Source organism: Atractosteus spatula, chromosome 23 (assembly GCF_055471065.1).
Source record: "Atractosteus spatula isolate fAtrSpa1 chromosome 23, fAtrSpa1.hap1, whole genome shotgun sequence".
Classification (NCBI taxonomy): Eukaryota; Metazoa; Chordata; class Actinopteri; order Semionotiformes; family Lepisosteidae; genus Atractosteus; species Atractosteus spatula.
In genome coordinates, this window is record NC_142728.1 from 13,925,670 (window position 1) to 13,939,955 (window position 14,286).

The 14,286-nt window shown below is 48.2% G+C and overlaps 1 protein-coding gene across 1 annotated transcript; it reads left to right on the forward strand.

The window, feature by feature from the left end:
* The first annotated feature begins 1,222 nt into the window (after positions 1-1,222).
* tor2a (torsin family 2, member A) lies at positions 1,223-12,375 on the forward strand. The gene is made up of 5 exons (XM_088940773.1): positions 1,223-1,375; positions 2,828-3,093; positions 5,624-5,799; positions 6,794-6,921; positions 9,124-12,375. Exons 1-5 carry the CDS (start codon positions 1,231-1,233, stop codon positions 9,366-9,368), a joined length of 960 nt encoding a protein of 319 aa, XP_088796899.1. The 5' UTR covers positions 1,223-1,230; the 3' UTR covers positions 9,369-12,375.
* Positions 12,376-14,286: the final 1,911 nt, after the last annotated feature.

A 14,286-nucleotide genomic window follows, 5' to 3' on the forward strand; every position in this document is an offset into this window, starting at 1 on the left:
TTAAGTCAACAGACCCCCAAGTTTTGGAAAGGACAGCTGTTTATCTGAGTCCTGGGAATCCGGTCTCGCCGGGATCAGCTGGGGATAGCACAAATTTAAATCGATGATTTTTTACAGTATGTTCAGAGAATGGCCCTGGCACTAATAGACAACAGCACAGATTCCCCAATCTCCAGACAGTCTGCCTATGCGATTTGAAAACATTGTTCTTGTGTTACATAATATTTCATTCTCTGGTCAGCTGACAGAGCATTTATTGTGGACCTGTTCTGTGACCTGACAATTAATGAGCACACGCAGTTGATACCTGGCGAAACACACCAGTAAATTCATTTTCTTAGAGTCCAGCCTGGGGGGTTGTAACAACGATGAGCTCTATGAGTTCAGCTTACTCCTGTTGGCCTTGCAAAAGAGAAAAGGACAATGTACTCCACTGTACTGCCCAATAATTTAATAAGAACACTTTATTGGCCATATACAATTTCTTGCATTAGGAATTTGTCTTTTTGCATACCCCAGCTTGCTCTCCATGAGACACACAGACAGGGAGAGAAGCTGGGGGTCAGAGCAAGGGGCAGCTATTGTACAGCACCCCTGGAGCAGTTGGGGTTAAGGGCCTGGCTCAGGGGCCCAACAAAGCAGGATTCCTCTGCCGGATGTGAGATTTGAGCCGGCAACCTTCCAGTCACAGGCGCAGATCCTGAGCCACAGGGCCACCTCTGCACCCCCCACTTAACCACATTACAGGAGAGGTTGTGGACGTGTGCTGATTTGTGTTCAATTCAAAAAGTTAAGGGGATTGAGAGCCATTGCTGGTTCCAAAATATTTGCGTCATGGGAAAAATAAAATTTGTTCCAGCTTTTTAAAAAAAAAAAACAATGACATTTCCACGTGCCAATAATAGTTTTTGGAGGCAACTGTAATATTTCAAAACATCTCACATCTTTTATTTCCCCAAGTGTATTTATTATATGCAATGATAAATATAATTGCCCATAAGTCCCAGGAAATAAAAAAGCCCACTATGACGTATGAAACACGACTGGTCTATACGTCGACCAGTCTCGCACAGCTACACTAGCGTCTCCCAGATGCACTCTGGGATTTGTAGTTCGTTAACGAGAACCGTGCGCTTCGAGTGAGCGCGTTTGTGACCTTAAAGAGACTACAATGTTCTGCGCCTCTTGTGGGTGTTCGTTTAACTACAGGAAGCTTCTGGCGCTTCAGTCATGGAGCTGCTGGAGAGAATGACAGCCGTGTTTGTCGTTTTGCTTTCCCTCTCGCCTATTTCTTTCCCTGCCGCTTATCAGTTAAACAATATTTTCTGCAAAATATACAACAGCTGTGACTGCGATTTTCAACCAGACATACAAGGTAAGGTCAGCATGACGATAGTTATTCCTTACTGCTTCGTACCAGGAACTCAGTGAGTCAAATAACTTGTATTGTTTCTGCACTGACGAATTTTCTACCGGCTTCCCAACAGCTAGCAAATCCGTCCTCCGCATTGTCAGGTCTTGTGACAATGTGAAGAAAGAATTAGCTAGCTGTTGTTTCAGTTGTGAATGTGCAATATGCTGTAAGAACAATTATACTCTAAGATGTGACACTGCAAAGCAGTAAGCTCCAGCACTTTCCGGAGAGCTCTTAATTCCGAAGGCTTTATAGCTTACCGTTTAATCACAAGTTTCTGAGGCTCGGAGCAGTTTAACTGAAAGAGATCGAGCATTTGATTTCTTAAATTGATTAAGAGGTCACCTGGGACTCATCTCCAAAGTCCAGGGATCACGCAACTGAGCAAACCGCTCAACGCATCGATAGGTTACAAGTGTTCCCCGGTTTTAGAAAGAGGTGACCCAGAAGTTTGACCCAGAGTCTCGAGTTTGGGCTAAATGAAGGCTGTTGCTAATCACCACCCTGGGAGTTCACTATAGTTTAAACTCTACAGATTGAGGTATCGACTTGTAGTCAATTCGGTTCGTGTAAAGCCGACTTAACATCTGCCTGGAAAGGAATATAATGTTTTGCAAAAGTTGTTATTGGGAGTGAAGGAGTTACTGTGTCCTTTTCTGGACTTGTATGACAAGCGGCTCTCCCTACTAACTAGAATGAAAGCCAGTGCTGCTTTGTGTTTTTAAGCGACATTTATGTACAAATGTAAATGAGTGTGCAGTAGGTCTTTAATTGTGCGCATAAATAATAACTGTTGCTATGCAGAAAACCCTTGGGTTGCCTTGTGCAATAAAATTCTGTTAATCCTTTATCAAATCAACAAGTAGACTTCAGGCTGCTCCTTTAAAGTCCTCAAAATTTTGGAGGAATAAAACTTTTAAAGGCTCTCTGTGTATGTTTCTCGGAATTGAGGGTTATGTTTTACGGTACTTTCGGGGCCTCAACTCTGTCAGTAATAGCTGTTTGCAGATACTTTAATACCTGATTCCCAATTGCAAGACCACTAACGTAGCCTCACAGACAACTGACAGGCCTAAAACGGACTCCAGCCATGGGTCGTTAAATAATTAGCTTCTTTTACCGATGCTGGTCTCACTGGAGTTCTAAGCCTTGGGCAGGAGTTGCCAAACGAATTCCTTAGGCATTGTCCCGAAATGAAAACTGGGAACAGGGGGGCACTTCTGTACACAAAGGGTTGTGGGTGTCTGGAACAATCCGCCCAGCTCCATTATTAAAGCTGAGGTCTGCCGAGAAATGGCTGGGTGCAGTCCTGGCACCACACTCCTGCCAGCCATGTGAGCTTTTGGGTCCGAATGGAACGCTCTTCGGTCCAAATCAGTCGGTTCTTTTTTCCCCTCCCCCGCGCCGGCCCAGGACTGGAATGGGACCTCTACCGCAATCTGTACGGGCAGCACTTGGCGCAGGAGGTGGTTTCGGAGGCCGTGGCCGAGTTCCTGGCCAAGGACAGGCCCGACCGGCCGCTGGTGCTGTCCTTCCACGGCTCCTCGGGCACAGGCAAGACGATGGTCAGCTCCATGCTGGGCAAACACCTGTATGGCACCACCATGGGCAGCCCCTACATCCACCAGTTCATCCCCACCTTTCACTTCCCATCCCGAGAGCGAGTGCAGCACTACAAGGTACTGTATTACCCATCCCAGAGCTGGGCTTTCTCTTTCTTCTTTTTACTCTCACTTTTAACAGGTGGCGTCCCCTTGTATAGGACCTTGTATAGGACAGCGGCAGAACCGCTGTGTTCTGCCAGGAAGCCGGATTGAACAGTGCTGGGGGGGTTTTCAGTGGGAGTGTCCTGGCTGGTAGTAGGCATTGAACATTCCTGCACTGGTGCTTCAGGGTTAGTGGGTCTGACATAGAGTAATGTGCAATGCAGGAGTGGTAGAGTGTGAATGGCTGAAGCAGCCTGCGTTGCAAACTCCCCATTTTAGGAGTGTATCATAAGGTACTTAAAAAAATGTAATCGGCAAGTGTTTTTATGGTACGCAGGCATAGGAGTCTTATAGGCAGCTGTACGCATACAAGACTCTGCTTTTCTGCTACTACTGCTTTTTGGCCATAGAAGGATTAAGGGCCCGCAGACATGCCCCTCTGACCCGCCCACCTATTCTGATTGGCTGTCCATCCCATTGACGCATGGCAAGCGCCATGGTGTCTTACAGGAGAGTCAGCTCCAGTGCATCTCGCGCTGACCTCACTGCCAGCTTGCAGGTGCCCAGCGAGATGCAGGAGTCGGTGTTTCGCCGAAAAGCCGAAAGAGCCCTGTCTGCGTCTTCTGTCTTCACCCTTTTGGGTGGCACCACTTGGGGAACTCCCACTCACGGTTAGCTGATAACCAGCTCGGCTCAGATCACAGATATCTGGGCCAATGTAATCGCAGGCTTTTGCAAGATGGAAAGATGATGAAACTTCGCCAGAAACTGCTCCGGTCCCTGCAGAGCTTGCACAGCAGAAGAGCAGTATAACCGAAAGTTTGCAACTCAGCGTAATAAGAGCAGCAGATGGCCGCTGAGAGGTGTAGACTTTTTGGATATTCCCTTTATCTCTCCACCTTTCGGGGTGGGAAAAAAAAAGTGCAGGTCTGCAAAAGTATATCCCATCCCTCCCTCCTCACGTGAGACTGGGCCTCTGACTGTTATTCTGCAGCGATGAAAGTTTCAGGTAGGGAATTTTAGATGGTTAAGATATTCCTGGCTGTGGAAACTAAGATATCACGCAGGCAGAGATTCCAGTTTGCTCTGGGGCCTGGCTGGTTTGCAGGCCCAGTGTGAACAGGTGGATCTTAAGGAGGCATCAGATGCTGGTGTGAGATCCTGCTGTGCCTAAGTATCTGGCTCAGCTCAGGAAGGAGGTTGTGTGAGCATGATTCTGTGCAATAACTGGGCTTCTCACTGGTCTTAATTGTTTCCCAGTGGAGCCTAACGATGCATACACAAGCGTTTTAAAGTCCTCCTTCAAATCCTGACAGAACTTTCTTCACAATGAGCTTGTGAGCCTTTCTGGTAGATCTGCAAGAGCAAGCTGTGTGAAACATTGACTGCAATTCAGGCAGGTGTTCAGACCTGACTGGCTAGAGGCAAGCGGAGATCTCAAATAAGGATGTCTGGGGGAGCAGCCAGCGACTGGGACAGGAAATCAGTTCGAATGCTACTGAGGAACCTGCATGAGGCTGGGCTGATTGACACACAAGAACAGGACTGGGACTGTACATCCTGACTAAATCCTAATCGGAGATATTGGCCAGCAGCCACATCACTCACCACTGGCAGCCCCACTGAAGCTCAGCAGGTGTGAGCCTGGTCAGTACCTGGATGGGAGACCTTCTGGGAAAAACTAAGGTTGCTGCTGGTAGAGGTGTTAGTAGGGCCAGCAGGGGGTGCTTACCCTTCTATGTGGGTCCTAATGCCCCAGTATGGCGACGGGGACACTGTATTGTAGAAAGGCAATCCTTTAGATGAGACGTAAAACCGAGGTCCTGACTCACTGTGGTCATAAAAATCCCAGGGCATTTCTCGAAAAGAGTAGAGGTGTCACCCTGGTGTCCTGGCCAAATTTCCCATTGGCCCTTACCAGTCATGGCCTCCTAATAATCCCCATCTCTGAACTGGCTTCATCACTCTGCTCTCCTCCCCACTGAGAGCTGGTGTGTGGGGAGCGTTGTGGTGCACTCTGGCTGCCGGCGCATCATCCAGGTGGGGCTGCACATTGGTGGTGGTAGTGGGATTCCCCGTTACCTGTAAAGTGCTTTGAGTGGAGTGTCCAGGAAAGCACTATATAAGTGTAAGCAATTATTACTTTAATTATTATATTGGTGTTTTATATGCTTTATATACAGATTTTGAAAATATGCATAATATGGAATCCTAATGGGATCCTATTATGTGGATTTCCGTAATATATGTTACAATCTGTACATCTCTGTATGGTCCTGTAATGCACTGAGTTGCATTTAGATCTGCGTTTCCATTCCTACAGATGATTGGGGGAGAAGCACTGAAGGAAAGTGCCTAGCTGACTCTTGCCGTTATTCTGAATAGGTGATAAGGATGAAGAGCCGATGCTGACATACAGCAGAACCCCCTGCCCCCCCCCCCCCCAGCTCATCCCTGTACCACTGACGGTCTTACTGGTTTCTGTCCCCCTCCCTTGCCTCAGACTGAGCTCAAGAGGTGGGTGGAAGGGAACCTCACCGCCTGCGCCCGCTCCATATTCATCTTCGACGAGATGGAAGAGATGCCACCGGGCCTGATCGACGTCCTGGCTCCATTCTTGGGACCATCCCACGTCGTCTTCCAGACCAACTACCGCAAGGCCATCTACATCTTCATCAGGTACCCTACCGGCTCTGACCCCAGCCTGTCTTACCACGGGCTCCCCTAGGAATGGTAAACAAGACTCCTGGTTCGTAGCGGTTTGATTCATTACTGGTTTTGCAAGAGGCGGTGTGTAAACCCTTATGATGTATCAAGAAGAAAAGAGGTATTTAATATCATTTTATCCCTATGTATCCTGTTATGTGGATTTCCGTAATGCATTTTACAATCTGAGCCAGCAGCCATATCGCCCTGCAGCTCTCAACTGGCTGCCCCACTGAAGCTCAGCAGGTGTGAGCCTGGCCAGTACCTGGATGGGAGACCATCTACTAAGGTTGCTGCTGGAAGAGGTGTTAGTGGGGCCAGCAGGGGGCGCTCACCCTGTGGCCTGTATGGGTCCTAATGACCCAGTATAGTGACACTATGCTGTAAAAAGGCGCCGTCCTTCTGAGACAGAGGTCCTGACTCTCTGTGGTCATCCCCGGGAGTTTTTTTGAAAAGAGTAGGGGTGTTACCCCACTTTCCTGGCCAAATTTCCCATTGGCCTTTACCAATCATGACCTTCTAATAACCCCCATCTCTGAACTGGCTCCATCACTCTGCTCTCCTCCCCACTGAGAGCTGGCGTGTGGGGAGCAGACTGGCACACTCTGGCTGCCATCACATCATCCAAGTGGGGCTGCACATTGGTGGCGGTAGTGGGATTCCCCATTACCTGTAAAGCGCTTTGAGTGGAGTATCCAGAAAAGCGGTATGTAAGTGTACGGAATTATTATTTTTACAAAAGAGGGGACACATATTCTTGGAAATATTCCACGTGCTGCTCTTTTTTGGGAAAAGGAAAACCGTGTCCCAGAATCCTATAGCAGCGTTGGAGCTGCCTTTAGAGCGAGTCCCGCCTGGTGACAAACGGCTGTCAGACTCCGGCTCTGTGAGAAAGGCTGGGAGTGTGGCGGGAGCTGTTGTGACCCGGCCTGTGTGTGTGTGTTTACGCTCTCTCTCCCTCTCTCAGCACCGCCGGTGAGGAGCTCATTAACCAGCGTGCCCTAGAGACGAGGCTTTCGGGGCAGGAGCGTGAGGAAATCCACCTGGAGGACCTGGAGGCCTCCATCGCCCAGGCCGTCTTCCAAAACAAGAACAGTAAGGCCGCTTCTGCTTTGATTGGCCTAGTCTGACGCCTGCGAGCGGCTCGATCGCGCCTGCAAGAAGACTCCCGAGCTCAGTCTTTAACGTCCAGCAGAGCCGCCAGTGCAGTTATCGCATGCTGGGGAAATATGTTTTGGGGGAGGTATAACAAACATCACACTAGTCACACAGCCCAATCCTGATCCCATTCGTTATACAGGAACCCTCTTGATGCCAGTGTACATTATTAAACGGTGAAAGACAGCATTTTTTTAGGCCGACGAATAGCCTTTAGTGAATAAATGCAATTATGAGTTTAGAAAACAAGGTTTTGAACTTGAACTTGAACTTTGTTGCCATATGTAACCGGTACATGAACTGGTACAATGGAATTCTTACTTACAGAAAGTCTCCCGCTTGTTAAAACAAGTGTAAAAACACAAAGTGCAGACAGTGCATCAAGACAATATACAAAGAGACAGCAGACAATGTACAAGTAAACAGTTTGAATGTAAACAATGCAGACGTGTAAACAATGACTGGAGATGTGCAATTAATAAGAAATCATAATGAGGTAGGTTTTGCACAGGATTTAATTGATTACAAAATGCTTCAGTCTTAAGGTAAATGCAGTTACACCATATGTGCAACTTTAAAACCTCCTTCTTATGTCCTTTCTTTGTAAATGCAGTTCAGCCTGCCCTATACGGTGTGTATGGTTTATTCAGAGTTATTGAATATTGTTTTAAAGTGACCGACAGCTTTCTTCAGAGTGTGCAGAGAATGCCGTTGCTGGTATGGGTCTTCCTCGTCCGAAACACAGTAACTGTCCCTACCGTTCTGAAACCAACTGGCTAACTGGCAGCTTTGTCACTTTTGTTGCCTTTTGTTGAGAATTGTGTTGCAATAGGACCAACCATCGTTCGGATGAGCCCTTAACCCAAGCTTCGGACTAATTATGGAGCAAGTGTTTTAACCTAAGTATCCTGGCTAAATTCTGGGTTTAAATAATCTTCCTGCCCTAAAATCCTAATGCTAAATCCTAAAATCCTCATTCAACTGGGGAATATCACTCCTGCCTCCTGCTTCCAGCTATTGTTGGTGCACCAGTGAATATAATAAATATTTAAAGGAAAAAAAACCAACAGAAAACAGTTAAGTAATTTGTCAATATTTACATTGGAGAAGTGGTTTGCAGATTGACCAGTGGAGGATGTAAGCTGGCTGCACAACTGGGGATAGTCCACTAGGTGGCGATCTTTTCTCAAAATTGTCCCTGGACTCCGACCGCTCGGCAGCAAGGACTAAAATACTTTTTAAAGTGAATATGTGCTTAATACGTTTATCTAACTAAATGGGTTGAGATAACTAAGTTGGATGTAGTGCATGGATTGAGTACAGAATTGAATAATTGTGCCCGCTTGTCTTTTGGGGTAATAATAATTCCTTACACTCGTATATTGCTTTTCTGGACACTCCTCAAAGCACTGTGGGGACTCCCCTCCACCACCACCAGTGTGCAGACCCGCCTGGATGGTGCGACAGCAGTCAAATTGCACCAATAGGCTCCCCACACACCAGCTCTCAGTGGGGAGGAGAACAGAGTGATGAAGCCAGGACACCAGGGTAACACCCCTACTCTTGTCAAGAGTATTTTTAATGACCAAATAGAGTCAGGACCTCGATTTTACGTCTCATCCGAAGGATAATGCCTTTTTTACAGTATAGTGTCCCCGTCACTATATTGTGGCTTTAGGACCTACACAGCCCGCAGGGTGAGCGCCCCCTGCTGGCCCCACTAACACCTCTTCCAGCAGCAACCTTAGATTTTCCCAGGAGGTCTCCCATCCAGGTACTGAGCAGGCTCACACCTGCTGAGCTCCAGTGGGGCTGCAGGGTGATATAGCTGCTAGAGCTCCACACTGAGAGCTGGTTTGTGGGGAGCAGACTGGCGCACTCTGGCTGCCGTCGCATCATCCAGGTGGGGCTGCACATTGGTGGTAGTAGTGGGATTCCCCATGACCTGTAAAGCGCTTTAAGTGGAGTGTCCAGAAAAGCACTATATGTGTAAGGAGTTAATAATAATAATAACAATAAAATATTGCTGCTGGCTGCCACGTATGTGAATAATTGTAAATATTGCTGCCTTTGAGCGCCTGCAGTAGAGTGAAATCCGAGGAGGTCAGCAGGCTGAGAAGTCTTTCTTTTCTCTTCTAGGTGGCTTCTACCATTCTAAAATCATCCCCGAGAAGCTGATCACCCGCTTCGTGCCCTTTCTCCCCCTGAGCCGGCTGCACGTGGAGCGCTGTGCCCGGCGGGAGCTGTGCCAGCGCGGGCTGTGCCACCGGCGGGACGTGATCCGGGCCGTCTCAGGGGCCGTGCCCTACTTCCCGGCGGCCGAGCAGATCTTCTCCCAGACCGGCTGCAAGACCGTGCCGCCCAAGATCAACTTCTTCCTCTGAGGGCGGGGGGGCTGGGGGGTGAGACGGGCGCAGGTGACTCTTTGGTCCCACCGGGGGTGGGGGGGTTGGGTGGGCAGTGCCAGCCAGCTGCCTTCAGCGCCTGCCCCTTGTTATTATGGACCTCTGGGCAGACGTGCGAGACTGTGCTCGGCTCTGGCTGGTGTTGGGGGGGGCAAGCTGCTGCTCTTTCAGAGGCTCTCCTGCACGTTCCGCAGGCTAGCAAGGAGACGGGGCTCCTGACACCTGATGGACTTTCAAAGAGTGAAAACTGTTGTGTATTGGGGTGATCTAAAGAGCCCAAGGGAATCTTAGAATCCCTCATCAGGAGCACGGTTAGTCATTTGTTCACCCGTCAAGGCTGTAGGCCATAGTTCAGGCTCTGGTGCACCGCTCGTGAGGGTTAATCACAACCAGTGAAGCTGTAGCCTGCTGGCAGATGTCTTGCTCCTGTTCCAGAGGGATCTGTGCTGAAGCCCTCAATACTCAAAGGCTCTTGAGTACAGGTCCCTCTCGGCTTAACTATACTCCTGCCGTTACCAACGGGGGGGGCAGTTTAGTGTTCGGTTTGACAAGCGGTAGCTGTTCTGAATCCTGTTTTGTGGATGAACCGTACTCGGGGACAAAGTGTAGAAGTCCCCTTTGACCTCAAGAAGGTGTAACCGAAGGGAGAGGGCAGGAGCTGCTTTGGCTGTGTGATCAGGCTGCCCCTGTGTTCAGAGGTTTCCCTGTTGCACTAAGACCCGTCCAACGAGTGCAGTGGACTGCCCCAAAAGGGGATTGACTGCAGTCTCCTGCTGCATCTACAGCACCAGCCCCTGCTCTTGCTGTATGCCACGGTCCCGATAACGCTGACCGCTATTTGGCTTAAGCAGTCCTCAGATTACGAGGGCCTTAGGGAGCTGGTCTCTGGTAGACAGAACTTGGAGAAACACAGACCCGCAACACGCGCTCGGCCGTTCATACATGCTGCTACGCAAAATATCGAACGGAGAGACCCAAGAGCACAGAAGGGAAGGGAGTGTTGTCCGGCCCTGACGCTGGAGCACCAGTGTGTCTGTGGGTCTTGGGAGGACAGAAGGCGTTTCCAGCCCACACACTGTGAAAAGGGCTAGGCCTACTCGAGGTTTGTTTTCAGAGTGGGGGGGGGGGTGTAGTTCGATTGATGCTATGTGTGGAAACACCAGCAGAACCCAACACCTCCGTTTTTGAGAATTGCATTCTCTTGCTACGGTCAGCAGATGGCGCCATTGTCAAATAAGTGGGCCCAACAGCCAGAAGGAAAGACTAAAGCAGCACTGATGGAAAGGGAGTTCTCTGGACTGCATGCCTTTTTAATATTTCCTTCTCCTTTTGCAAAAAGGGATTTTATTTATTTTAAAGCGGAATGGATTTTAAAAGCCTTGCGTGGGATCCCATCGGTTTCGTTCTTGTGCTTTAAACTAGGATGCCACAGCTGGGCTTGAGCCTAGATTCAGTAGGTCTGCGACAGTGCTCCTGGTACAGGCAGTGAAGATACACCAGGCGCAGAACGGATGAGCTCGCCCCTCTGATTTTCATCGCCCTTCGGGTTTTCCGACCCCTTCATTTCCGAGGGGGGTCTTTGTAACTGCAAAACAGGACAGGTTCGCGATGCGGCCTCCCACCGTGCGGTCGGATCACGTCTTCGGCCTGTCTCCCATTTTGTTAAACGGAAAAAAATCAGACTCGGATCTCGTGGTGTTTTCTGTTTAAAAAAAAAAGACTGGAACCGTTTCGGGAAACGAAAACTCGGGACACAAATACGGTACGCAATCTCTGAGCTCAGTTACCAGATCCAGAGGGGTTGGGTCTGATGACAAACCTGCAGCGTGCTAGGGACTTATATTTTGTGGACCTGAGCCCAAAGTGAAACACATCTGACTAAAATCAAGTATTGAAACGCTCCAAAGTGTTTTTTTTTTATTTAAACAAAGAGCTCACTTGCTTATGTTCATGTCGGATTTCTCTGAGCCACATGAGCTGCCTCTTGCTGTACAATTGTTATACAATTGATTATCGGTGCTACTGCCCATGTACGTCCGTGTAATACTGTATGTCATAATGTGTGTGTTGCGTGTATGAGCGCTTCTGTGATTTTTTTTTTTAAGGAGAGCGTGCACTGTAGTCTTCCCAGACACCGAAGCCTGGGAATGTAGAAAGGGCTGAATTGTTCTCATCGGCTGTTGCAGATCCCTCCCTCTCGCGGGCGTCTGAGCGTGCTCGGTGTGCCAGTGGGCGTGCACGACAGGAGAAGCTGTCCAGAATGAGTGGGCACGGGGGGGGGCAGGGGTGTGCCCAGCCAGATGTGCGGGCCAGCTGTGTGCCAGCCTACAAGACTCCTTTGTAGCTCGTGGTTTAACTGCCCATGGTATCGTCCTGTGCCTTCCTGCTGTTTATTAAAGCAGAGCACACGCATATGAGAATAAAAAGCTGCAATATAGCAGGGCTTTTTTCCCCCTCTCGTAGTTGATTAATTAATTGGCCCAGTGACCTCATGTGTCCGTTCTTTTAGGCTGATTAGGTTATTCGAATTTTCTCCTCCTACGCCAAAGCGTTCCAGCAGAAAGGTTTTTCTGGCTGAAGGTAAGGAGGCAAAGTGGGGATCTTTGGTCCCTGAACAATGTTGTCCCAACTTTTTTGTCCTAACCCAACACAATTTGTCCCACGCACCTTCTTCTTTTAGATAATACAATCTGAAAAAAACAGCAGCGAACAATCGTACTTGATCACTGCAGCAAATAAAACAGGTAACCCCCCAAAAAATGTAAATCCCAGTTTCCAATTGCGTTTTTGCTCTAGTAACCTGTATGAAGGATGTTTCTTTTTTGAACGTCAAGCCCATTCTTGTATTCCTATGCTATTTGTTTTATTTGGACAACCGATATTCATTCCTCCTCATATTGGGTCCAAATGCCTTTGTGTGCCATATCCCATTGGCCATCAGTGGTGTACAGTACATTGTGGAATAAAACAGCACATTTCATAAATCTGAGATGTCCAGTCTGTACAATTTATTTTGTAATGTTATTCTGCCTCAGAGCTCATAGTAGTAGTAAAACAGTGCTGGTGGGCCAGATTGTTAATGATGGTAGTGTTCCAAAACAGCTAGTTTAAAACTTATTTGTAGTGAATGATTTACTAATTTATTTGGTAGGCAGCTTTGTCCAAAGTTGACTTCTTTTTGAGCAGATTTCTACGGCTGGGTGTTTGCCTGGTGCAATCTGAGTGAAGTATCTTGCTCAAGAGGACAGCAGCAGTGCCAAAATTCACCATTGGAACCCTCAAGTGTTGGGCTGTGAGCACAGAACCTTGACTGCTGCTCCATACTGCTGTCAGGGCAGTGTTCCTACAGCACAAGAGCAAATCCAAGTTATCACAGCAGAAAGTACAGAGAGACAACACGACATGATCATCTGTGGAACCCATCTGGGGGAAAGGAGGAGCAGAAATATGAATGTGAGGGCAGGTGAGGGGTTAAGGTAGATAAGAGGGTCCCAAAAAGATGGGAATCTGGGTGACAGATTCCAGGAGAAATGAAATACGCTCAGAAGAAGCTGTAGCACTTGGTATAGCTGTAGCAGTAGTCATATTAAAACAAACCAACCTATATGAGAATTTAGTAAAAAAATATTTATTACATTTTAGGGCAGCTACAAAGCACAAAACTCAAACCAATCTCCAGTATCCCCCCCCTCCCCCACTCATCCCCTCAGTGTTACCCCAGCATATCCTGTACCCCACTAATGTGCGGATACTGTTATCCAGGGTGATGTCTTTGTTTCCAGCTTGGATCTTAAGGGGTGAAATTGCCATCTTTCTCTTTTTTTAATTCACCACATTCTGCTTAAAAAGAAGGCTTGTGTGTTTTTCTTCCTGAACTCCTGGGGAAAAAAAATGAACAGCCTCAAGATAGGGACTTCAAACTTCTGGAAGTAGGCTTTGCTGTATACCCCGCCTGGAAGGACTTGTGGACCAGTGGCATTTGTCTGCATTGTCATGTTACGAAGTCGAGTGTCTCGAAATTGCAGCCCTAATTTCCCCAGAGTCAACATGTGGGGTGTTATCATGAAAAGGGTTCGATGTGCCAAATACAACTTTCCACTTCCGAACGTTGAGAAAAAAAAAAGTGGCCTTTAGCTTCCCATAAGCAAGTGTTGGGTTTTGTTTTGCTTTTTTGGGCAGTTGCTTTAATTACAGCCAGGCCATATCCTGTGAGGAATTCATCCCATAGAGTAATTGGACAGGGTTTCATTTATTGGCGAGCTTAGCAAATGTGAATTGACTGGGTGACATGTCTTGGTGCTTTAATACTGTTGTCTAAATCCAGGCAGGCTTGTAGAACAGAGGTACACCCACCCACCCACCCGCACACACACACACACCCCCAGTGAGTCTTTTTCACATTTCAATCTGGTCTCCTGTCCCCCCTCCCCTCCCCAATGTCAGTGTCAGGGAGCTCATCTCAGAGACGCACACTTGTACTCTTCCGCTGTCTCCATCACGCGTCGTTGACGCGCACAGTGAGCTCGGCTTTTGCACCTTGGAGAAGATATTCTCTCGTGGACACGTCGGCTCTCGCTGCTCAGCTTGTGCGTGCTTCAGAGGTGGCGGTGCCTCTGGCTGGTGGTCATCTTTGTCTGGAAACCTCCTCCCGAGAGTTAGATTAACCGGTTAACCGTGCCGGTTTAGACTTTTAAAGCGTCACGTTCCTCCGGCCTTGCGTGGCTGATTAAAAAAAACAAACCCGTCGCCTCTTAAATCAAGCTCCGCTGATAGCGAGGTGCTTGTGTCCGGTATTGAAGCAGGGGATGAAACGCAAAATTTTTCAATCTGACTCTTTCCTGAAAGCCGGCGTCATTTCCCGTGCGGTATTCCCATTTCTGCAACACTTACCAGGCAT

Coding starts and splice junctions, on each gene's coding strand:
- tor2a (XM_088940773.1), top strand. CDS start 1,231: ATGGAGCTGCTGGAGAGAATGACAGCCGTGTTTGTCGTTTTGCTTTCC. Junction 1,376..2,827: donor TTTTCAACCAGACATACAAG/GTAAGGTCAGCA, acceptor GCGCCGGCCCAG/GACTGGAATGGGACCTCTAC. Junction 3,094..5,623: donor AGCGAGTGCAGCACTACAAG/GTACTGTATTAC, acceptor CCCTTGCCTCAG/ACTGAGCTCAAGAGGTGGGT.